At 34.3% G+C, this 26,661-nt stretch overlaps 1 protein-coding gene across 3 annotated transcripts in view; it reads left to right on the plus strand.

Moving 5' to 3' along the window:
* Positions 1 to 26,661, plus strand: part of MON2 (MON2 homolog, regulator of endosome-to-Golgi trafficking) — a 124,851-nt gene that overhangs the window by 24,413 nt on the left and 73,777 nt on the right. For all 3 annotated transcript variants that reach the window (XM_068560435.1, XM_068560436.1, XM_068560437.1), the window contains 7 exons: positions 2,457 to 2,586; positions 4,461 to 4,558; positions 5,662 to 5,787; positions 10,001 to 10,195; positions 20,389 to 20,513; positions 20,899 to 21,035; positions 21,828 to 21,981. In XM_068560435.1, the coding sequence (XP_068416536.1) occupies positions 2,457 to 2,586; positions 4,461 to 4,558; positions 5,662 to 5,787; positions 10,001 to 10,195; positions 20,389 to 20,513; positions 20,899 to 21,035; positions 21,828 to 21,981 (965 nt within the window). The remainder of the gene's footprint in view (positions 1 to 2,456; positions 2,587 to 4,460; positions 4,559 to 5,661; positions 5,788 to 10,000; positions 10,196 to 20,388; positions 20,514 to 20,898; positions 21,036 to 21,827; positions 21,982 to 26,661) is intronic.

The raw sequence follows: 26,661 nt of genomic DNA on the forward strand, positions 1-26,661 counted from the left end.
GAAGAAAAGGAATAGAGAAAGAGGAAAAGAAAAAAAAATGTGTTTTGAGGTATCAGTGTTCTCCACAGTTACTTGGGGTATTCCTGATAGCTCTCCCTTTCCCCCTTTTAAAAATAATTTCACATATATATATGTTATGTAAGCCAGATAGTTTAAATCTGTCCCTTAAGTATCTGGAAGAATGTCCTTTTGGCATTGATACATTGATACTAGGTAAGGCTGCATGTATGATAGCTATTTCTCATTCCTTTCTTATTCCCACCCTCTTTAGGAACATATAACAGCTGTTCTATTATTTGTTTCACTCTTTAAAAAGTTTTTTAAAATTAAGAAATATTTCTAAAGAACAGACAGTACAGCGACTAATATAAAAAAGTCTTTACTTAATGGTTTACTATTTAGGGAAATTGTTGGAGTTTCAGTAATAGTTGTATTATAATTTGTATGCCTTTAAGAATGGTTGACTTGTAAAGTAGCAAAGTATACCATCACAGTATACTGTATAGAGACTATATCTCTTTTCTAGTTATTCATTTGATGTTCTTACGATATAATGAGATTTTACTTAATTGCAAATAGCTTATTCTTTTACCCCATACCTGCTTTATAAAATATTTAATGTATTTTTATATATATGTTTGTTCTATGTAGTTCCTATTGGTTTCTAGCTATCAAATTATTGTTCTGATACATATATTTAAAATTTTATAAAAGGTTATCATTTGACCTACCCAAGCAATAAGAACTGATTATAGTTTTATAAATAAATATAGGATTTATTTTGGTTAATTTGGAAATATAATATTTGGGGATGAAAAATGAAGTACAAAGAAATAATACAAAATTGGGTAATAGGAAAGCTTCTCTATAACATGTACTTTTCTTTTATGTTGAAATTTTAAAAGTGTTAGTGGTATCAAAGGCTTGTTTTCTTTTAAATGTTTAATATAATTAATATGATAAGGCATAGCATTTAAAAATACCATTATTATGTTTTCCTCCAAGAATGGCTTCTTTTAAAACTGTAAAACTTTTAGAAGAACACATAGGAGAAAATTTTTGTGACCTTGGGGTAGGTAGAGACTTCTTAGGTAGGGCACAAATCCATGAACCATAAAAGAAGCCACAGAATGGGGGGAAATATTCACAAATACCTGACAAAGGACTTTTATCTAGAATTTATTAAAAACACTCTTACAACTCATTTATAAGACAACCCAATAAAAAATGGACAAATGATTTCAACAGACACTTTACAAAATAATCTATTCAACTGACTAATGAATACATGGAAAGTGCCTCAGAATCTTTAGTTATCAGGGAAAAGCAAATTAAAACCACAAGGAGATATTATTACACACCCATTAGAATAGTTAAGATTTAAAAAGACTGACCATATCAAGTGTTGTTGAGAATATGGAATAATTTTGAACTCACACATACTGCTGGCAGGAATATGAAATTGTAAAGCAACTTTGGAAAACAGTTTCTTTAAAATTTTAACTTATACTTACTATGTGATCTGTCCATTTCACTCTTAGGTGTTTACTTACCCAGGTAAATGAAAATACATGTCCTCATTGAGATTTGTATGTGGATGTTCACAGCAGCTTTATGTACAGTAGCCAAAAACTGAAACAACCCAGATGTCTATCAGGAGGTGAATGGATAATTAGAATGTGGTATACTCATACCATGGAATAAAAAAGTACAAATTACTGTTACAAAGAAAAACGTGGATGAATTTCACAAATATTACAAGTGAAAGAAACCAGACAGAAAAGAGCACATACTGAATGATTCTATTTGTATAGAAAATACCAGCTAATCTATAGTGATAAAAGCAGATTGGTGGTTACCTGGGGCCAAGGGTGGAGGAAAAAATGGACTGCAAGAGCACAAGGAAACTTTTAGGATGGTGGAAATGTCTTATACTTGATTGTGGCAGTAGTTCCATAGGTGAATATAACTGTCAGAACTCATAAAATTATATACTTTAAAGGGATACAGTTATTGTATATAAATTATACCTTAATAAAGTTGATTTTAAAAGAAAAAATGATTCATTTATATGCTTAACAAATTTATATAGTATTTCTCCAAGTGATTTAGTGATACAACAAAGTTTGAGTACTTGCTATTTGCAAAAAAAAAAGTCGTTCTGGGAAAATAAAAGCACAACACATTATTATGTACATGTTAAAAGAACCAGATTGTGAAAGGAGTATTTCACATTACCTTGGTTAATCTTATGTGTCTATGTATTTACTGAGAGTTTGAATTATTTCAAAATCCTGAGCTTTTTGTAGTTTTATTATATAAAAGAGTGAGACTTTTAGTGTAGGTGATTGAAGCAGTGAAACAAATTATTTAATTTTGGGTTACATCAGATAAAATAAAGATAATAACCATGTTCCTCAATCTTATTTCACACTAAATGGAAATTGTTTTTTTAGGCAATTGTTCTTTGTTTTCGACTACACTTCACAAAAGATAATATTACAAATAATACAGCTGCTGCTACAGTGCGACAAGTTGTTACTGTTGTTTTTGAGAGGATGGTTGCTGAAGATGAACGACACAGAGGTAAAGTGAAAAAAGTTGTTTCCTTTTGACAGTGGGTGGCTCTAACATACATGCTTTTCTCTTTTATTGTCAGCCATTCCCCTATGAACTTAGGCTACCTAAAAATTAGAATACTTTAAAAAGTATGTTTATTTTAACTTCATTATTATTGATAATGGCAATTCAAAAGATAAATCCCCCATAATTTTATCACCCTAAGAAGTGGACTCTATTTTCCATGTTTATTTCTAACATATTCATAATTTCATATTGAAGATGATAATTTCACATTTCACACCAGGTGTTGCATTGTAAGTATTTTTAGCCAAACATTACATTGTATGAATTTTTCATGTTATTTTTTTATTTTTGTAATTGAAATTTTAATGGTTGCATTATATTTTGTGTCTATTCTATAATTTAATGAACTGCTTATGTTCAATAGTTTAGTATTATTTTGAGTGTCTTCCTACATATATATTTCCATCTGAATTATTTCTTTAGGGTAAAGTCCCAAGAGTGAGCTTCCCTCATGTGAATCTTTGTCTCTGCCAGTTAACATGTATTAATCAAGAATATTTATATTATGTAAAGTTTAATATTTTCATATTTTCATCAAGTACTTGTAATTTTTAGCATCTTTTTCTTTGTGATTTACAACATTTCCTAAAAACTTAGAAACATGTCCTGTCACAGAGCTTACAGATACTATGTTTCTGTTATAATTTTTATAATTTGATAACTTTTAACATTTTTTTCATTTGTTACCCTTACTGGATGAAAAGTAAATTTTTTCCCGTGATCAGTTGAAAAGATCGTAAGGTGCTACCAAGAGCAACCTCTCTGTTTTATGGAGTCAAGAAACAAAAGATTAAACTTTTTTTTCCCTTTAGATAGTTTTTTCTTTCCCCTTAAACTCTTCATATTAGCAATCTTTCATATCATTTGGTGTTTTTTTGGTAATACTGGTAAAAAACGGCAATACTAGTAAGTAATGATAATGCTGCCTACTCTAATAGTTGCTTCACTTTTCCTGAAATTAACCGTTGGTCAGATTTTTCACATTCAGTTTCAGACATTTAATCTGTTGGTTTATTAGAATATTCCCACTGACTTTGGTCTCACTTTTCCTAGGGGAAATGCAGGTGGAATTCTAGCAGTTTGGAATATTAAGGAATTAAACTTAAGGGATAAAAGAGGGCAGTTCTCCAGTTTGAATGTCTTGTATATTCATAATCTCAATATAAGTTCTGGATTGGTAGTTTTGGCTGTGTGTCTCTAAAGACTAATATCTCATTTAATACTTTCTAATAAGGTAGAAAATACTTAGAACCTCTTTCTTTTCAAGTAGTCACTGAATCAACATTTATTCAAAACAGGCTGTCATAACTTACAGGGAATGATATCTTCTTAGTATTCAAAGAAATTGGGAAGCCCCATTCTAGTTGACTCTTAGCTAGTCAATACCTGTGACTGACATAGTACTTGTGGCAGATCAAGCAGCTAATTCTTTTGAAGATGGAGAGATGATAGAGAAATTAACCATGTGATAAATATTTATATGTTTGATATTTAATGGTACATTCAAAGATCATGTGGATTTTAAATCCATGAAATAAAGAGACTGGAGAAGGGGGTACTGAGAAAATCAAATGTATGTGTAAAGATACTAAGTTTATTAAAATGAATGTAAGATAGTGAAGAGTGATTTTTATGGCATTTTGTATAAAAATGGGATTCCCAATTTTTCTTTCCATTTTGGAGGCATGGTTCTGAAGTTATTAAGTTTATAATTCTATAAATAAGTATTTATTTTAAACATACCTTTTAGACAGTATATATGATTTATTAAAGGTCATTATGAACTCCTAAAACCCCTCTAATTTTGATTGCAGATGTTGTAGAACAACCAGTACTAGTCCAAGGAAATAGTAACAGAAGATCTGTCAGTACCCTCAAACCTTGTGCTAAAGATGCATATATGCTTTTCCAGGTATTTCAGTTGATAAGAATAATTTTTATTATACAATATAGTTTTGTATGAATTTTTGATTTTGGAATTTTATATCTGATTCAGTTTTTTAAGCATCATTTTTTTTTAATTGTCCAATTTTAAAGTGTCAATAGAGGTACAGGTTTCCCCCACTATCTGACAGTAGCACATTTCTGTGAAACCTTTCATAAGCCAAAATGGCCTAAAGTGAAAAAGCAATTACCTTAGTACACAATTACCTAACGAATGCACAAAATAGATCGAGATAAAGCACAGATCCTCACACAGTTCAAAGCTATGGCAGCTTGATGCTGAAATGCTGAGTGTGGTTCCCGGGGAAAGAGCTTGGCGGTACCACTCGTGCTGCCTGGGGTGTGTGCTGCCTCTACTATGGGCTCGCGGCAAAGCAAGTGCTGACACGATTTTCACTTTTGCCTTTTTTTTTTTCCTGAAAAAGTGAAAATCCTCTTCAGATCTCTTCTGGTTAGAGAAAACAGGTGCTAACGTAGGTCTTCTGTAAAAGCTAAGTGGTAAAGCGAACTTTTGAAAAGCCCGTGATACCTGTATTTAAAAAAAATTCTAAAACATTAAAGAGCATCTATAGCTAATTAACACGATAAAATGTTATGTTTCACTTTAAGGAAATAAAATGAATTAAACCCTGAACTAGATATATTAGGGATGACTAGTCATATAAAATACTTCCTTTAATAGGAAAATTAAAGTACTAAACTTCTGTTCTACCTAATGTAATTTGATATGCAAATACCTGATTTTTACATTACTTGTCATGAATAAAATAAGATTAACCTGCACTGAAAATTTTATTAATTTTGATTAAAAGGTTAAGTGGTTTTTCATTAAAACCATGTTAGAATAACCATTTATCTGTGCAGTTTATATATTTAGTTTACTTATGTAATCAACTATACAATTAATCAAAATTTGAATTACCAGTACTTAGTTTCTAAGGAGTAAAACCTATTATTTAAGAAGAGATACTTTAAAAAAAATTTTATGAACTATAAAATGAAAGGACATTTCATTCCAGCATGTGAAATATTTTATTTATTTTTTATTCATTGTTTGATTTATTTTCCCAGGACCTTTGTCAGTTGGTTAATGCTGATGCCCCTTACTGGCTAGTAGGCATGACAGAAATGACCCGAACATTTGGCCTCGAATTACTTGAGTCAGTCTTGAATGATTTTCCACAAGTCTTTTTACAAGTAAGCCATTTGTAGTATCTTGCAACAAAATTAATCTTTAATTTTTTCACAGATATTTTTCAAGAGAGTTAACGTATTTTTCCCCCACATTAAAAGATGCAAAAAATTATAACCTCAGACTTTAGACATATAATAATTTGGTGATATCTTAACTTTTGTTGTGCCCAAGCAGTTTGAAATTTTAACATTAGAAGGAATTCCTAGAGTGTCTAGTCAAGCACTTCCCAATCTAAGGGTGTGCAGAGGAATGTGGTACGTGAGCTATTTTTATAATATTTGAAAGCCTTAAAAAATTGTTACTAATTTTTTTACTTGTTTATATACTGCTTTGTGCTTTAACATAATTTAAATGGAAAAAAGAAGTCGTCAGTGCTTAATAAATTTAATGTGCTATACAGAATATTTCAAAACAGAAGGTTAATAGGGGAAAAAGTGAGAAAGAATTCAAACTTTTCATTTTATTTGTAAGAAGCTAAAGTCCAAAAGTGATTCAGTGATTTACATGGGGTTCTTTAGTTATTAGCAGATCTTGAACAAAAATTTAGAACTTTTAACTACTACTCTAGCTCCTTTCCCTACCATGCTGCCCCTCCCTAAGTCATCTATTTTATCCTTGCTCTTACCTACAAAATGTGTGAATCAAGTGCAAAAAAAGTAGAAGGTCCTTTAGTCCAAGAGTTGGGACTGAAACTTTTACTACATGGTTCATAATTTTTGGTCCATGTTAGACAACTGTTCAGTGCTTTCAATGATAATGAACAATATTAACTGATGATTCCCTTTCTTGTATTAGTATAGGATAAGTTTAGATACAACTCGACTAATCATCTTGTATAAACTGATAGTTGTAACAGCTACCACTTTGGACTGCCTACTCCATGCTATGACTTTGCTAAATTCCTTATATATCATACTCTCTTTAAGCTGCACAAATGCCTGAGAAGTACCAATTATTCCTACTTTACACAGGAGGAAGCTAAGACTTTGAGAGGGTTAAATAATTTGTCTAAGGTTTCATAGTTTGTAAGTGCCCTCACCCTTTAGCCACACTGTCATTCTTGTTGTTCCTAAATGACCCAGGTAGACTCCTGCTCCTAGGCCTTTGTACTTCCTGCTTCCTGAACCCGGAATGCTTTCCTCCCATATGGCTTGTTCTCTTACTCTTTTGAGGTCTTTACTCAATGGTCAACCTACCAGATAAACCTTCCCCACCACTGTGTAAAATGGCAGCTTTTTTTCATGGCAGCACCCTTGTCTTTCTTACTCCTTGTTATTTTTCTTTATATCACTTATTTCCTCCTGACATATGTATTTGTACATTAGTTGATCTTCTCACTTCCCCTACAGGAAAGTAAGCTCTATGAGGCAGGGACTTAGTTCACTGTTGTATAGGTGCCTATAGTGGTGCCTGGCATATGACAGGTGTTCAATAAATATTTAAATGAATGAGTGAATGAATTTGCAAATGAATTTGAATTTGATGAGATCGGGCGCATTCAGGGTGGTATGGCCATAGACAATGAATTTGAATTTGAAATGTCTATAGTTTGGATTATGTTTTTTAATTTTGTAGGAAAAGATTTGAAAAAATGTTTCCAGATTTATTGTGCCCATAATAAATCTATTCTACTTTATTCTTCCTGCTATAATGCAGAGGAAAAAAAAGAATTATTCTGTGTAAGATCCTAAAATTTATACCTACAAAGTTTTCTTCAAGAGATAAATATTTGCTTTCATTCACTCATTATTCACTCATCCAATCAAAGTTTACCAATTCCTTACAATATGCTAGTTCATGTGTTCAGTGCCAAGGATACAGAATTTAAGTAAGACAGGTAAAATTCCTGCCCTTATGGCACTTACCAATCTAATTGGAAGAAAAACATTAACTGAATGATAAGCCATGATGAGTGCTGTGAGGGAAAAGTATAAAAAGTGCTATGGAAATGAGTAACATAGGTACCAAACCTGGTGGAGAGTTGGTGATGAATGAAGGCTATGAAGCTTTCACCTGAAAGATAAAGAGTAGTTAGTTGGGGGTAATAGGTAGTATAGGAAAAGAATATTCCAGAGCAGTGACTCTAAGAAAGGATCTCTCTTCTCTTTTAGAAAATAAGCTCTATAAAGGCAGGGAGAAAATCGAACTTAACCTTGAATTCCTTTACCTAGTACAGTGCTCGGTACATATTAAAGAGTCAGCAAGTAAATGCTGAATAAATCATTGAAATGTGAGGAAAAAAAGCAGTCTTTTACCTTCTTCAAAATAAAATCAGTGAGTTATAGGACTAATTATACTTTATTAGTCAAAGATGACTTTTGGCCTTCTGGCTTGAGCAGCGTGTTGCTTGCTACTAAGGTGGAATACTCTATGGGCAGAACTTTTGCTGGAAAGGATAGTTTATTCAGTTTTGAACTTACTCATTTTGAGATACCTGAGTGTACACAAAATGGCAGTTTAATTTATGCATCGTGAGCTCAGAAGTAAGGTTTTGGGTTAAAGTTATAAATTTAAACTTCACTGGCATATAGTTGCTAATTGAAGATATGGGAGTGAATGAGATCACCTATGGCAATAACATATGGAAGTGAGGACCTGATATTCTGGAGCTCTAAGGAACCTCACTGTTAAAGGGTTGGGCACGAGAGGATGAGCATACAAAAGAGACTAAGAACATGAGGGCCAGAAATGTAGGAATGCATCTGAGAGACTGCGGCATAATAAAAGACAAAAGCAGAGAAAACTTCAAGATGAACCAAGTAATCAGTTATGTCAGGTGCTTCAAAGAAATTTGGTAAGACTGAAAGAGCAGTGTTTGCTTTGTCCACAGAGATCATGAGTATAATGAGAATAGTTTCAGTGGAGATGGAGTGGTTGATGGGGGTTGTGGAGGAAACCCAGTTGCAGTTAGTTGAATAGTGAGGGGGAAAAGTGAATAGATAAAACTTTTCAGAGTTGTCTGTAATATTTATGAATTAACCAGTACCTAAGGTTATTTAATAAAGTATGAAAACGGACAACTGTGCTTTTCATTTTGTGAAACTACTGTAGATTTGAGAGTAGAATTTCAAATCACTTAACTCTTAAGATCCTATTTTTTGGGGGGAAGAATTAAAAGTACATTAAAATGGATATAAAAGACTAGAAGGATATATATATTTGGAGTCAACAATGATGACTGACTAATCTCTGGGAGGTGAGATGAAGGAAAGCTTTTATTTTTATCTTTTTACTTATCTGTGTTTTCTTTCTTTCTTTTTTCTCTAGTGAAGCTGATTTTTTTCCTTGAATGAACCTGATTTTTTTTAAAAAATACATTTTACAAATTTTGTGATTCTGAACAAATAAACTGCTCTATGCCTTATTTTTCCTTTTTTTTGTAAGATTAAAGGATTAGATTGGTAGATTTTTCTTATTGTTTCTTTGTTTGCAGCTTCAATGAAATTGAGATGCTTAAAACAACAGAATAATATATATTTGAGGTTAGACATTAAATGTAGACTGGACCTTGTATTGTCAGTATAATGGGACTACTTTTGGCTAATATAGTCAAAACATTAATAGGTTAAGGGAGCTTTTCTGTATAATATGCCATAATTATAAGTAAAATTTAAGAATTCTTTGCAAGATTCCCAGACTTTAAAATGATTATGCTTGTTTGTCATTGTGTTTTTATCAGCTCATTGTGTTCTGTTCAAGCAATCTAAGTAGAAAAAAATATTAATTAGTAAATCTTCTATGCATGAATAGAATTATCTTTGCAAAATAAAATCTGAATTATATAATTTATTATACTTTATTAATCAGATTTTTTTGTCAGCTGCCTATTTGAATGCTTTATCTGTTTGAATTTGTGTAATCTGTTTTCTTTCTTTTGTTCTTTATGTTTTTAATTGCTAGTGTCCTACTAAAATTAAAATTCCTAGTAATAAACATCATTTTAATTCCAAAATTATTAAATGTTCCTTTTTAATTTAGATTCTTTTTAAAACTTCTTGAAATATTGTTTGATCTTATATTCTCAAAGAACAATACTAATTTCAGAATTGTGTGTAAAACGGTAAAATAATAAACTGTATAAACTTATAATAAAGCTAAATTATTCATACTGATTATTAAAGATTATTATTAACTGTGAGACTGTTTTATAAGCATTAAGTACAAACTAAGTTAATTCTTTTTTTTTCTTTTTTCTTTTTTAATCTTTGCAAATAGCATCAGGAATTTAGTTTTCTCCTCAAAGAAAGGGTATGTCCTCTTGTGATAAAGCTCTTTTCTCCAAATATAAAGTTCAGACAAGGTTCCGGCACTTCATCTTCTCCAGCACCAGTTGAAAAACCATATTTTCCTATCTGCATGCGTTTGCTGAGAGTAGTATCTGTTCTGATTAAGCAATTTTACAGTCTTTTGGTAAGTGCTAATTCTCATATGTGTTTGTGTGTGTAATTGCATGAAGTCTCTTCTGAGAAGATGATGTATTTAGCTTTTTCACTTCAGTTAAGCAAACTTTTTTTTTTTGAGTACCTATAGGTACTCTCTTAGGTACTCAAAAGTTCATTCTTCCCTTTCTTATGTTTATGTGGCATTTTTAATGTATGTCAGGAAGAGTCATGGCCTGTTATCAGATTTGGTGAATTCTAGCATTAGAAATCAATTTTTACTTTCAGTCTAATATTATATCTATTTTGCATAAATTTTTGGATGCAGGATATGTTGTGATATTCCAGATCATAATACTTTCAATGTAATGATTGACTCTTAAATATTTTTCAGAGAAAATGGTATATGATGGTATGTTTCTTTTTAATTTTATGTTAAGTCAAATTCAGCATTTTACCTTAATTTTAATTAACAAAAGTAATTGGTTATAGATCATCTATGAAAAGTCAATATGCTAAATGTTAGCGATAACCAACAACGTAACAAACTATTAGACCGTATAGGTAGTTTGTACTAAATTCTATGGAGACCATTTTAAAAAAAAGGTTTTTTCCATATTTATGTTATACTTGTCATAGATGTTCTTTTCATATTCCAAGTCCATTTATGTAAAATGCATTTAGAAATAGTCTTTATAAGCACTGTAGTTATAATTATTTCTGGCCACGTGAGGTATATCTGTAATATATTTAATACATTGTTTGGCAATACTGTAGGAAATCAAGTCATTTCAGAATGTGTTGCTAAAAATGAAATTAGAACACTCCCTAACACCATACACAAAAAATAAACTCCAAATGGATTAAAGACCTAAATGTAAGACCTGACACTATAAAGCTCTTAGAGGAAAACATAGGAAGAACACTCTTTGATGTAAATCACAGCAAGATCTTTTTTGACCCACCTCCTAGAGTAATGAAAATAAAAACAAAAGTAAACAAATGGGACCTAATGAAACTTAAAAGCTTTTGCACAGCAAAGGAAACTATAAACAAGACGAAAAGACAACCTCAGAATGGGAGAAAATATTTGCAAACGAATCAACGGACAAAGGATTAATCTCCAAAATATATAAACAGCTCATGCAGCTCAATATTAAAAAAACAAACAACCCAATCCAGAAATGGGCAGAAGACCTAAATAGACATTTCACCGAAGAAGACATACAGATGGCCAAGAGGCACAGGAAAAGCTGCTCAACATCACTAATTATTAGAGAAGTGCAAATCAAGACTACAACGAGGTATTACCTCACACCGGTTAGAATGGGCATCATCAGAAAATCTACAGACAACAAATGCTGGAGAGGGTGTGGAGAAAAGGGAACCCTCTTGCACTGTTGGTGGGAATGTAAATTGATACAGCCACTATGGAGAACAGTATGGAGGTTCCTTAAAAAATCTAAAAACAGAATTACCATATGACCCAGCAGTCCTACTACTGGGCATATACCCAGAGAAAACCATAATTCAAAAAGACACATGCACCCCAGTGTTCATTGCAGCACTATTTACAGTAGCCAGGTCATGGAAGCAACCTAAATGCCCATCAACAGACAAATGGATAAAGAAGATGTGGTACATGTATACAATGGAATATTACTCAGCCGTAAAAAGGAACAAAATTGGGTCATTTGTAGAGGCGTGGATGGACCTAGAGATTGTCATACAGAGTGAAGTAAGAAAGAGAAAAACAAATATCGTATATTAACGCACGTATGTGGAATCTAGAAAAATGGTACAGATGAACCAGTTTGCAAGGCAGAGATGGAGACACAGATGTAGAGAACAAATGTATGGAGAACAAGGGGGGAAAGCGAGGAGGGGGGTGATGGTGGTGGGATGAATTCGGAGATTGGGTTTGATGTATATACACTAATATGTATAAAATAGATAACTAATAAGAACCTGCTATATAAGAAAAACAAAGTTAAATTAAAAAAAAAGAAAGTGTTGCTATTTAGGGAACTGTAAACTATCAGGGCTTGGTGCCAAGGGTTTAAGAGTCTTTTAAAGTTCTTCTTTTTTAAGAAAGGTAGATTAGTTTCTCTAAAGATGGAAAGCTTTTACCCATCAGCTGTTATATTTTCTGTATTGTGTTGATTTATAGTCTGTTTCTATCCACAAAGAAACTTTTAAAAAAATGTACAGCAGAGTGACAAGATGATAGAATAGGAAGCTCCAGGCACTCTACCCCTCATGGAGACACCAACTTAACAATATACAGAACAGATTGCCCTTGTGAGATCTTTAGAAACCAGCTTAGAAATTACAGCACCCCAGGCAAGTCCAAGGCCAAGAAAAGGTTCATTAGAGTGGATAGGAAAACCCATTGCACTTACCCGCTGTACCTCATCCCACTCCTGGCACAGCACAACATGGTATGATCAAGGGAAATTCCCAATTTATGGCTTCTCCTTCAGGTGGAAAAGAAGGGTGAAATATGCAACCAATATCCTGACTTTTGGGGGTACTGCCCAAGGGACTGATTTTTGTCTCACCTGACTCTTGGACACTTACAAGAAAGACAGTAACATACTTAGATGCCTGGGGGCCTGCTGAGATCAAAGTCAAGCTCTGTGGCTTGCCACAGCACCAGGGAGATTATAGTAACACAGACAGACACCAGGGGAAGCACCAGTACCTTGACTTGGTACAGCACCACAGACTGCCGTACTACATACAGACACCAGGGGGAGCTCCTGAGTAGAAATCGGCAAACCTCTTTACCTGGGAAATTACACACATAAGCCCAAAGAGGACACATTGACAGAAAAGGTTTGAGATGACCCCAAAATCTCTAGCTGGGCTGATTGATAAAGACCTTTCCCTGTACAAAGCCAGTCCATAAAGACTAAAAGAGTTAGCTGTTTTTTCAAATGCCCAAATTTCAACAGAAAATAAGAAGACATACAAATAAACAGGAAAACATGGCCTAACCAAAGGAGCAAAATAAACCTCCAGAAACTGTCCCTAAAGAAATGGAGATAAGTGAGTTACCCAACAAAGAATTCAAAATAACCATCACAAAGATGCTCAGAGAGCTAAAAGAGAACACAGACAACTAGTCAGGAAAATGGTATATGAACAAAATGAGAATATCAACAAAGAGAAACTATAAAAAAGAAACAAACAAATTCTGAAGCTGAAGAATACAGTAACTGAATTGAAAAAATTCACTAGAGGAAATAGCAGACTGGATCAAGCAGAAGGAAGAATCAGCAAAGTTGAAGACAGGTATTTGAAATTATCCAGTCAGAGGAGCAAAAAAGAAAAAAGAATGAAGAGACCCTATGGGACACCTCAAGTAGACCAGTATACGCATGTCTAGGAAAAGCGCACCGTGTTTTACTTTCACACTCACAATACCTCTGTAACCAAACGTGGATATTTTTCCCACACTGACCAGTTCTCTGACAGCCAGGTGTCTTACATTTTGATTAAATTCTGACATCTACCAGAGTTAGCACAGGCCCCATAGGTTAAGGGATCAGTCTGCAAGACTGTCCCCTGTTTTAGATGCCAGTCCCAAGTAGTGGATCCCCAGGTTACCAACAACTTCTGTCTAACTTGGCTACAAATTGGAGGTTCCCATGACCCCTTCTTGGGGTTCAATAACTTGATAAAGTGGCTCACAGAACCCAGGAAAACATTTTACTTACTTTTGCCAATTTATTAGAAAGGATATTTTAAAGGATACCAATGAACAGGCAGATGAAGAGATACATAGGATGAATTCTGGAAGGGTCCTGAGAGCAGGAGCTTCTGTCCCTGTGAAGCTGGGGTATGCCACCCTTCTGTCATGTAAATGTGTTCACTAACCTGGATGTTCCCCAAACTCCATATTTTGGTGATTTTTAGGGAGGTTTCATCATGTAGGCATGATTGATTATTAACTCAATTTCCACCCCTCTTCCCACTCCAGAGAATGGAGGGTGGGGCTGAAAGTACCAAGCTTCTAATCATGGTTTGCTCTTTCTGGTAACTAACCCCTATCCCAGAGTCCATTGAGAGTTGCCTCATTAGAACAAAAGATACTCCTGTTACCTAGGAAATTCCAAGGGATTTAGGAACACTGTGTCAGATGCTCCTATCATTCAGGAAATTACAAGGGTTTTAGGAGATGTGTGTCAGGAACCGGGGTCAGAAGTCAATTCTTAGAACAAAAGATGCTCCTAGCCACCCCTATTTACAAGGGTTTTAGGAGCTCTCCTCACCTCAGGGGTGGAGACCAACATATATATTTCTTATTATTTCACAATGCATTATGGGAGTCTTAGATGAGGAGGGAAAGGGGCAGAGAGCCTATTTGAAGAAGTAATGGCTGAAACTTCCCAAATTTGAAGAAGGAAGTGGACATACAAATTCATGAAGCTCAAAGAATTCCAACTGGGATTAATTCAAGAGACCTAAACCGAGACACATTATAATCAAGCTGTCAAAAGTCACAGACAAAATATCTTTAAAGCAGAAAAAGAAAAGTGACTCTTCATGTGCAAGGGAGCTTTCATAAGATTTTCAGCAGACTTCTCAGCAGAAACCTTGCCAGCCAGAAGGGAATGGGGTGATATATTCAAAGTACTGAAAGGAAAAACTGTCAATCAAGAATACTAATCAAAACTTTCCTTCAAAACGAAGGAGAAATGAAGTCTTTCCCAGGTGAACAAAAACAGAGAGTTTATTACCTGTGACTAGGCCGAATATATATCACTTCACTATTTATTCCCTAAGTATTATCAGAGTTGTCTTTGGAGGGCGTCTCTCTCTTCCCTCTCTAAAATACATGTTTAACTAGTTAAATTAACATAAGACTATAGAAAGAGAAGACATTTCTCCTTTTCCTTTTCGTATCCGCTAATCAGAAAAGGAGAACCCAGTCTTTTTTCTGTTCTCCACAATAATACAGCATGCTTACATCTTCACCACGACAAATGCAGAATTCACATTTTGTTTCTGTTCCCAAATCAAGAATTACCAACTTAATTATCTTTTATTTTTATAAAACTTGGTGCTGAATTGTATCCCTTCAAAATTTATATGTTGAAGCCCTAACCCCCCCAACTGTGACAGTATTTGGAGATGAGATCTTTGGGAGATAATTAGGTTAGACGAGGTCATGAAGGTAGGGCCCCCATGATAGAATTAGTGACCTTATACAAAGAGATACTGGAGAGCGTGCTCTCTCTCTCTGTCTAACATGTGAGGACACAGTAGTAAGGTAGCCACCTGCAAGCCAGAAAAAGAGCTCTCACCAGAACCCAACCATGCTGCCACCCCGATCTCAGACTTCCAGCCTCTAGAACTGTGAGAAATAAATTTCTGTTATCTAAGCCACCCAGTCTATGGTATTTTGTTATGGCAGCTCAAGCAGACTAAGGCATTTGGTTTCTGTTCACCACTTGTTATCTAGCTGTTCATCCAGTGACTTTTTCAGAGCTACAGAAATCTTATTCTTTAGTAATTTCAGTTTTAGATGAAATTGCTGTTATTGAGTGCATATATTCTGGATACTAACAAGTACTTTACATTCATTCATTTAGACTTTACTACAACCCTGTAAAGCAGGCCTTTGTATTTCTATTTTACAGCTGAAAAAATGAGGTTCAGGATATTTATGTAGTTTGCCTGAGATCATACAGTTTATAAGCTGCAGAGCTGGGATGTTAAGTAATTCTTTTACACCCCCAAAACCCACACTCTTAACCCCACTGCATTTTATTCTTCACTGTTTTTTTAGTTCTCATTTCTTCCTCTCGCCAAGGCTGCCAGTGCCAAGTTTCCTGTACTGCTCCTCTACCATTCTCTGTATTTTGATCTTAGTCTCCTCGATTTGGGGGGACAGAATGGGGAGAGATAAAAGCACAACCAGCTACAGTAAAGATTGAATGTTGCTGTTTGAAGGAAGAGAAAAGCCTGCTTCTATTCTTCACTTATCAATTGGGCGTGATGACCAGCTGGTAAAACTTCCCTTCATAACAAGGCAGCTCTAGGACTGTGCTGCAAAGATGAATTCTTCAGATATGACATTAATTCCTCAGTGTTATAATTTGTTACATGGAGACTTGACTCATTAGTATGGAACAGTTCAGACATTCTAGTTTCTCCAAGGGCAAAAGTTAGAAGTGTGGTTGTTGTGGGGTGAGATACGTGATTGATGTGGAATGCATCTCTCTTATTTCTCCTGTGTTTTCTATATTTAAACCTGGAAATGATACATCTTAAAGGACATACTAGAGTAGTAATTCTTATACTTTTTGGTTGTAGGACCCCTTTATACTCTTTAAAAATATTGAGGAGCTTTCATTTATGTGGATTATTTCTAACATTATTTACTGTATTAAAAATTAAGTCTGAGATGATACTAAAACTCATTACATGTTAACAGAAAAATTTATTTTCGTGAAAGGTACCTATATTTTCCAAAGAAAAAAAAAACATTGTTTTATATTTTTTGCAAATCTCTTTAATGTCTGGCTTAATAGAAGATAGCTGGATTCTCATACCTTCTTCTATTTTCATTATTTTGTGATATGTTGTTTTGGTCAAAGCATGTGAAGAAAATCTGTCCTCACAATGATATATAGTTGGAAAAGGCAGAATTATTTTAATGGCATTTTCAGGTAATAGTATATATTCTTCTTTGATCTTATACCAAACTGAACCAGTGACTCTTTCTTAAAGGTGTAGAATATGAAACCATGGTAATGACATTTTTATACTCTGTTACGTTAAAATTCATTGATTCATCTGATGCTTCAATTGTATCCTTTACCCATGCATCATTTATTATGGTTGAGCAAATGTTCCAAATGTTAATACTTTATACAGTACCAAAAATCACACGTGTTAATATCAGCAACCATTTATCAGAAGAGTCTTTTGTTTTTAAAAAGCTGTCAAGGTCACAACAGCAGATATAAGTTTTCCAAAATTCTAATATTTGTTTGAAAGCTTGAATCTTATCATTGACAATAAATACTGTCCTTTGTTTCCCCAAAAGTGACAGGCTTACTTGGTTAATTTTTGAGAAAATATCTGCAATATACACAAGTCTAAATAGTCATAGTTTGCCATATACTCTTTTAGTTAAAATGGTTCTCATAGGAGAAAAAAAGTGATTAGGTCAGTTCCCAGCTGTGCCTTTCCTTCAGACAACCGTTGTACTTTGATACACAGCAAAAGTACTTCATGTGTACTTCCTGTTTTGTCACACAGAAAATTACAAAGACATGCACGTATGGGTCAGATTTAATAAAATCAATAATTGTATTTTATTCGTTATTTGTTATTTTATTTTTGTTCATTGTGATTGTGGTCCTTAGGTGAAATAGACCCTTTTATTTTTCTTAATTGTGTGTGATGGTGAAGAATACAATGACACTAGTACAGTTCGGTGCTACTGCCTTGATCTTGCTGAAGCACCAGCTGTTTTACCCACCACTGTTCTGAATCATCAGTACAAATGTCAATACATTAAAAATGGCAAGTAATATCTTAGTCTTATTACGAAAATAGTGTGATGTTACAGATGTAATGAAATGGTCTGAGGGACCACACTTTGGGAACCACTGCACTGGAGAATCAGTGTTCTTCCCCAGTAGTCACCAGCTTATCTCTTATTCTATCAAGTAGCTCAGGGCGGAGAAGATAACTAATCTTCTGTTAATATATAGAGAGTGATTAGAAGAAATTAGAATGCTCCAGTCATTCAGGTACAGATATAATATAGGTAGTACACTATATTCTTTCCACGTTCTGTCATCTGAGCTAGGTGCTCTTCTGCTCTCTGATACACTTAGGCTCCATGCCCAGATGTCTTTTTTAGGAACATATCTTTAAGGAGTTTACTAAACTTAGTTGTAAGTGGCAAGCATATCTCTTTTCTGCCTTTGACTTACTGCTTTTAAAAAGGAATGAATGGGCTAAATTGACTTGTGCAACTTAATTTTCCACGTCTTTACATATATTTCTCTCACAAAGGATCTTATCACTAACAAATCCACTAGCTATAAGGTTGTTAGCACTAAACAGCTCCTGAGAAATAGACTCCTGCATTTAAATATTCTACAAGACTTTCTTCATTGTCTCCTAAGCAAACAGTTATCTTATGTACATGATACCTTATCAGACATCTATGTGGTATTTCGATGAAAATTTCCACCAGGATGGCTTTGATTCATCTTAAACATCAGTTGTCTCTTGACTATTATTTGGTACCAAAGGACTATAGGAATTCAGAAACATTCATCACCCTTCATGTTAGTATAATGGTGTTCACGGAGTACTTTTGTGCCACAAGAGTTGGACTTGGACCATAGATACCTGTTTCATATGAGTGCAGCCTCTTGGGGGAAAGGCTTAACTTAGATTCACAATAGGCACCTTCCGTTGATAGATACCCTTGAGGACAATTCATTGTCCTCAGCCACTAGTTCTCTGATCAGAGTTTCACACTTGGCAAGGAGGGAAGAAGCAAGAGCAAAGCTCCAGACCTCAGGAGAGAGGCTCTCTCTTTTACCCAAATCACAAGATTATAGTGGCTGTAGTATAAAATTGAGTGATTGTTTGATTTGTACTGTAGTCATTTTTTCATAGGAGAGGAAATGAAAGGAAACTCTTCAAGGCAAGTTTTATAACATTAATAATTCCTTTGGCTGTGATGTACTTGATGTTTCTGAGAGCCTTTATTTTCTGGCTTGAAAACCTAACCAGTGAGCTTCAATTCTGTCACCATTTTAAATTCTACTTTTACTCTTAAGCAGATAGTACACATTTTGAAGGACCTACTCATGTTAAAACTCTTCAGTAGATAAAACTGTTGCCCAGTGAGTGAGTCACTAGCATGATTCTCTCCTTTTCAGTTCTTTACTAAAAGGGGTAATTTTATTTAGAAAAAATAGTAAGCACTGTGCATTTGCATGTCACTTTGTCATGTTTAGGGGATTTTTTTACCCTTATATTTTTCTCATTTGAGTTCTCAGGTAGGTGCAGGTACTTTTATCCTTTATTTATAAGAAGATTACCTAGCTTGTTGTCACCTACAAAGTTGGTGGATAAAGAAGCTGAGCCATGTGATTTCTGATCTAGTGCTTTTCAACCATATCAAGTTTAGGACAGTGACAAAGCTCTGCCTTATGACTTACCCAGTCATAGCAGTCTAAGGATGAAATTGTTTTTAGTTATCCCTCCTACTTTATCCTCATAATTATGTCCTATTTTTAAGCATCTACCTGAAAGGCATTAGAAAATACCAACTGCTAAGACTTCGGGCTAAAATCCTGAGGGCTCCTCCATTCTCGCAATTCCTTGCCTCGCATTATGCTCACTCATTTTGGAGCACCCCCAGCTAAAACGTCCAATAACCTGCTGTCCTTGGTGTGGAAGTATGATTTAGTTTGGCCTAGCGATCACAATGTCAGGTTAATTCTTACCTCCCAGAGGTCCTGCTGTGTCCTCAACAAATATGTAACAGAAACAACCTTTGAATAAACTGCTTACTTTTCGTTTGTTCATTCGTTCAGTTATCAGACATTTAATGAATAATGTCAAGGATATGCTTTAAATGTTGTTATTTATTTATAAAGAGCTTGCAAAGGAGATGGTTTATATTAATACCAAAGATAATAACTAATAGTTAATAATGCAAAACTATGTACCAAGCCTTGTTCAGAATACTTTGTATATCTTAACACCTGTCAACCGCTACAGGTTCCTTCTTGTTTTCCTACTAGAAAATATATGCTAAACATTCTTTGGCTTATTGCCTCTTTGTTTCTTAAGCAGCATAAGAACATATGGAAAAAGTGTTGTGATATTAATGAAGGGTACATGAGTGTACATGATGCATGCTGCCTTCCAGGAATGAGGATGGCATGGTGGTGCATAGTGCTTTCTGAAGAAGAGGTATAAAAGATGAACCATGTTAGAAGGTCATTAGTGTGAGCTTTTGATGCTATATTTAGAGAGACACTGATTATTTTTACTGCTGTCTTTTCCATATATAACTACTTTTCCCTTCTCTTCTTTTTCTCCGCTCCCCATTATGGATCATAATTTATTTAAAATTAAAAGATTTTATTGGTTTGTCCATAGGAGTAAGAATAAGAATATAAGTTATAATTCTTAGATTTAAAGAAATATTATTAAAAATGTTGTATTTTTTAGGTGACTGAATGTGAAATATTTCTGTCACTTCTGGTGAAATTTCTGGATGCAGATAAACCACAGTGGCTACGAGCTGTTGCAGTGGAATCAATACACAGACTCTGTGTGCAGCCTCAGCTATTGAGGTAAAACCTCAGCAATATTTTGTTAAATGGATAGGTTAATATTTATGCTAGCAGGAAGAGCTTAAATATTTATTTCAAATAATAATGATTTCTAAACAAAGAAAATTGTGTATTGTATGTATATGGAGGGGTGTAGGTGTGGGCAAAAAGTGTGGTTAGGGGTTGCCATCAATTGAATTTACTGAGTTAATATGGCCAAGATAATTTTTTTAGAACACTGACCTCATTCTGAGCCTTTGTCCAGAGTTAGTAAAATCACTCAGGTGTGATGAAGAAGTTTTAAGTATAGCATTGAGACTGATTTATCAACATTACTTGCTATTAAAAAAAGTTAAAAATTTTTAATCAAATATTTTCTCCAGAAACATTTAAAATTATTTTACAGGTCATTTTGTCAGTCCTATGATATGAAACAGCATTCTACCAAGGTTTTTCGTGATATTGTGAATGCACTGGGATCTTTTATCCAGTCCTTGTTTCTTGTCCCTCCTACTGGAAATCCTGCTACGACAAACCAAGCTGGTAAAGGCTTAGTCATATTTTGGTTTTTATATTCTGCCATAATTTACAATATTCAGTATTCTGAGAGGATATTTATAGAAATCCTGTGACTAGAGAAATTGAGGTTACCTAAATATATATTTATTTTATAATATTTTATTATATTTCTTTATAATATTTTATGTTGTATATATAAATACAAAGATTTACACTTAAAGAATAATTTGATCTCACTGAGGTAACTATGTTTATTTCTTTCCAGAATATATTTTCTTCTCTGATATACTTTCAGTTCCTCTCATCACATAAGAACAAAAGTTTAGATGCTAATTTTCATTTTAGAAGAATCTTCATTTGGTGCCTCTCTTTAAAGAGTGTGGTTACTACTAAGGTAGTAACTAAGGAGGTCTGTTAGTCATTCTTTTAACAAAACAGGTGAACATGATTTAAGTTTGGATCAGTGTATAGCTTCTTGTTCCCTTTAACTTCTTTCTCTTCCATTTTTAACTTTCTGATTAGTGGTCTCTTTTGTCCTTTATTCCCACCTCTGATAAAAAGTGATTTAACAAAAGGTATGTTACATAGTTTGTCAGTATTTTTACTCATTAGTACCTTTTATATAAAGAAGGAAATGGTGTTTTGGGGAAACAGGGAGACTCTGTAGTAGCCAAAATAGGATTGATAAATTTCATTTATTTGTGCAGTATCCATTCCTATAGCATAATTTAAAAAAATTGACCAAGTGTTTGAATATTATGGATTTGTAATTAAGTAGTAAATTGGTGTCTTTGCTTGCTTTCCCTTATCTAACAGGAAGCAATAATTCAGGTGGCCCTGTCTCAGCACCAGCTAACTCAGGAATGTTGGGGATTGGTGGAGGTGTTACTTTGCTACCAGCATTTGAATATAGGGGAACTTGGATACCTATTCTGACTGTAACAGTGCAAGGCAGTGCTAAAGCAACCTAGTAAGTAGTAGTAACATTATTTTGTAAGGAATGTTATTGTTGGGGTTTATATTTTATACTAAAATGTTTCTCTCCGTTATATTTAAAATTTTAGACCTACTATTTCTAACATATTTAAGAACTAATTTTCTTTTGTCATATTTTGAGAATTTTATCTAGGACTGGATTTTGTTTGTTTTCTTTTGTACTACTTGAGGACTGTTAACAGCATTATAAAACAGAATGTGATTTCTTTACCTAAGGACCTATCCACTTGTTCTGTATGGCTTTTTGATTTAAGTATGTGGCTTGATTTCAGGCCTTGTGGACTTAGGTCTTCTGATACTGAGTTACCTTCAGCAAATTAGTTTACCTATTTAAAAATCTCAGTGCACTCAACTATAAAATGGGAGTAGTGATATATCTACCTTTCAGGATTCTCTATGTGAATAGTTAAGTGTTTGGCTGATCACACTTTTAGGGTTTAACACATGGAACTTTTAGTTTAATTAATTAAAGTGTTTAATGGATTCCACATGTGTTATTTAAAAATTTGTCATTAGACATTTCAGTTTAACAACTACATATTCAGCAGTGTATTGTTGATTTTTCTTAAGTAAGTCTTAGTGAACTGTAGTGCTTACAGAGATAAAGCAACCAATACTACATGTGTTTAACATTGCCACAGTTGTGAGGCAGTTAATTAATATATTTTGAGTAATTGATATGCATAATTAAAACACTGTTCCAGTGACAGTAAATCAAGACTTAAACTGTGAAGCAGAATCTCTGACTAGTTTAAATCATGAATTTGTATGATATGTCAGCCTGCATTGTATCATCACAATGATATTTTACTGTGCAGCTTTTTATTTTGCCTAAAATTGTAAAAGTAAAGAGTCATGGAGGACTGAAATATTGTTATTCTTAGTCACTTAAAAGATTGAAGTTACTGTCTCATGCAGGCTTTGCCTTGCTACAGAGGCTAATGATTGAGTATACTAGAGTATCAGGTTGTAAAAGAATCAGATTTCTAGCACTGAAGGAGGTGTTAATAATTATCTCATTCATTACCCCACCTCATTTTTTAAATTGAAACAATCCCAACACAGAACAAAATTGCTGCCCTTGTGGACCTTACATTTTAGTGAGTGAGATAGTCAATAAAGATGCAAATAAACATACAGTATCACATTGGGTAGTGGTTAACTGTTTGAAGAAAAAGCAAGTTATAAGGGTGTAGAGAGTGATCACAGTGAAGATAGGAACAGAAAGGATATATCTGAGGAAATAAGAGTAAGCAAAGACATAATTATTACTTTTTTAACATCTTTATTAGAGTATAATTGCTTTACAATGTTGTGTTAATTTCTGCTCTATAACAAGGTGAATCAGCTATATGTATACATATATCCCCATACCTCCTCCCTCTTGGGTCTCCCTCCTACCCTCCCTATCCCACCCCTCTAGGTGGTCACAAAGCACCAAGTTGATCTCCCTGTGCTATGTGGCTGCTTCCCACTAGCTATCGATTTTACGTTTGGTAGTGTGTATATGTCCATACCACTCTCTCACTTCGTCCCAGCTTACCCTTCCCCCTCCCCGTGTCCTCAAGTCCATTCTCTACATCTGCATCTTTATTCCTGTCCTGCCCCTAGGTTCTTCAGAACCTTTTTTTCTTAGATTCCATGTATATGTGTTAGCATACGGTATTTGTTTTTCTCATTCTGACTTACTTCACTCTGTATGACAGACTCTAGGTCCATCCACCTCACTACAAATAACTCAATTTCGTTTCTTTTTATGGCTGAGTAATATTCCATTGTATATATGTGCCACATCTTCTTTATCCATTCATCTGTTGATGGACACTTAGGTTGCTTCCATGTCCTAGCTATTGTAAATAGTGCTGCAGTGAACATTGTGGTACATGACTCTTTTTGAATTATGGTTTTCTCAGGGTATATGCCCAGTAGTGGGATTGCTGGGTCGTATGGTAGTTCTATTTTTAGTTTTCTAAGGAATCTCCATACTGTTTTCCATAGTGGCTGTATCAATTTACATTCCCACCAACAGTGCAAGAGGGTTCCCTTTTCTCCACACTCTCTCCAGCATTTATTGTTTGTAGATTTTTTGATGATGGCCATTCTGACTGGTATGAGGTGCTACCTCATTGTAGTTTTGATTTGCATTTCTCTAAATGATTAGTGATGTTGAGCATCCTTTCATGTGTTTGTTGGCAATCTGTATGTCTTCTTTGGAGAGATGTCTGTTTAGATCTTCTGCCCATTTTTGGATTGGGTAGTTTGTTTTTTGATATTGAGCTGCATGAGCTGCTTGTAAATTTTGGAGATTAATCCTTGGTCAGTTGCTTCATTTGCAAATATTTTCTCCCATTCTGAGGGTTGTCTTTTCGTCTTGTTTATGTTTTCCTTTGCTGTGCAAAAGCTTTTAAGTTTCATTAGATCCCATTTGTTTATTTTTGTTTTTATTTCCATTTCTCTAGGAGGTGGGTCAAAAAGGATCTTGCTGTGATTTATGTCATACAGTGTTCTTCCTGTGTTTTCCTCTAAGAGTTTTATAGTGTCTGGTCGTACATTTAGGTCTTTAATCCATTTAGAGTTTATTTTTGTATATGGTGTTAAGCAGTGTTCTAATTTCATTCTTTTACATGTAGCTGTCCAGTTTTCCCAGCACCACTTATTGAAGAGGCTGTCTTTTCTCCATTGTATATTCTTGCCTCCTTTATCAAAAATAAGGTGACCATATGCACGTGGGTTTATCTCTGGCCTTTCTATCCTGTTCCATTGATCTATATTTCTGTTTTTATACCATACTGTCTTGATTACTGTAGCTTTGTAGTATAGTCTGAAGTCAGGGAGCCTGATTCCTCCAGCTCCAGTTTTCTTTCTCAAGATTGCTTTGGCTATTCACGGTCTTTTGTGTTTCCATACAAATTGTGAAATTTTTTGTTCTAGTTCTGTAAAAAATGCCATTGGTAGTTTGATAGGGATTGCATTGAATCTGTAGATTGCTTTGGGTAGTAGAGTCATTTTCACATTGTTGATTCTTCCAATCCAAGAACATGGTATGTCTCGCCTTCTGTTTGTATCATGTTTAATTTCTTTCATCAGTGTCTTATAGTTTTCTTCGTACAGGTCTTTTGCCTCCTTAGGTAGGTTTATTCCTAGGTATGTTATTCTTTTTGTTGCAGTGGTAAATGGGAGTGTTTCCTTAATTTCTTTCTCAGATTTTACATCATTAGTGTATAGGAATGCAAGAGATTTCTGTGCATTAATTTTGTATCCTGCTACTTTACCAAATTCATTGATTGGCTCTAGTAGTTTTCTGGTAGCATCTTTAGGATTCTCTATATATAATATCATGCCATCTGCAAACAGTGACAGCTTTACTTCTTTTCCGATTTGGATTCCTTTTATTTCTTTTTCTTCTCTGATTGCTGTGGTTGAAAATTCCAAAACTATGTTGAATAATAGTGGTTGAGACTGGAAGACCTTGTCTTGTTCCTGATCTTAGAGGAAATGGTTTCAGCTTTTCATCATTGAGAACTATGTTGGCTGTGGGTTAGTCATATATGGCCTTTATTATGTTGAGGTAAGTTCCCTCTGTGCCTGCTTTCTGGAGGGTTTTTCTCATAAATGGGTGTTGAATTTTGTCAAAAGCTTTTTCTGCAGCTATTGACATGATCATATGGTTTTTCTCTTTCAGTTTGTTAATATGGTTTATCACATTGATTGATTTGCGTATATTGAAGAATCCTTGCATTCCTGGGGTATACCCCACTTGATCGTGGTGTATGATCTGTTTAATGTGCTGTTGGATTCTGTTTGCTAGTATTTTGTGGAGGATTTTTGCATCTATGTTCATCAGTGATATTGGCCTGTAGTTTTCTTTCTTTGTGACATCTTTGTCTGGTTTTGGTATCAGGGTGATGGTGGCCTTGTAGAATGAGTTTGGGAGTGTTCTTCCCTCTGCTATATTTTAGAAGTGTTTGAGAAGGATAGGTGTTAGCTTTTCTCTAAATGTTTGATAGAATTCACCTGTGAAGCCATGTGGTCCTGGACTCCTGTTTGTTGGAAGATTTTTAATCACAGTCTCAATTTCAGTGCTTGTGATTGGTCTGTTTATATTTTCTGTTTCTTCCTGGTTCAGTCTCGGAAGGTTGTGCTTTTCTAAGAATGTGTCCATTTCTTCCAGGCTGTCCATTTTATTGGCATATAGTTGCTTGTAGTAATCTCTCATGATCCTTTGTATTTCTGCAATGTCAGTTGTTACTTCTCCTTTATTCATTTCTAATTCTATTGATTTGAGTCTTCTCCCTTTTTTTCTTGATGAGTCTGGCTAATGGTTTATCAATTTTGTTTATCTTCTCAAAGAACCAGCTCTTAGTTTTATTGATCTTTGCTATCGTTTCCTTCATTTCTTTTTCATTTATTTCTGATCTGATCTTTATGATTTCTTTCCTTCTGCTAACTTTGGGGGTTCTTTTTTTCTTCTTTCTCTCATTGCTTTAGGTGTAAGGTTAAGTTGTTTATTTGAGATATTTCTTGTTTCTTGAGGTAGGATTGTATTGCTCTAAACTTCCCTCTTAGAACTGCTTTTGCTGCATCGCATAGGTTTTGGGTCGTCGTGTTTTCATTGTCATTTGTTTCTAGGTATTTTCTGATTTCCTCAGTGATC

This window comes from Eschrichtius robustus, chromosome 13, assembly GCF_028021215.1.
Source record: "Eschrichtius robustus isolate mEscRob2 chromosome 13, mEscRob2.pri, whole genome shotgun sequence".
Lineage (NCBI taxonomy): Eukaryota > Metazoa > Chordata > Mammalia > Artiodactyla > Eschrichtiidae > Eschrichtius > Eschrichtius robustus.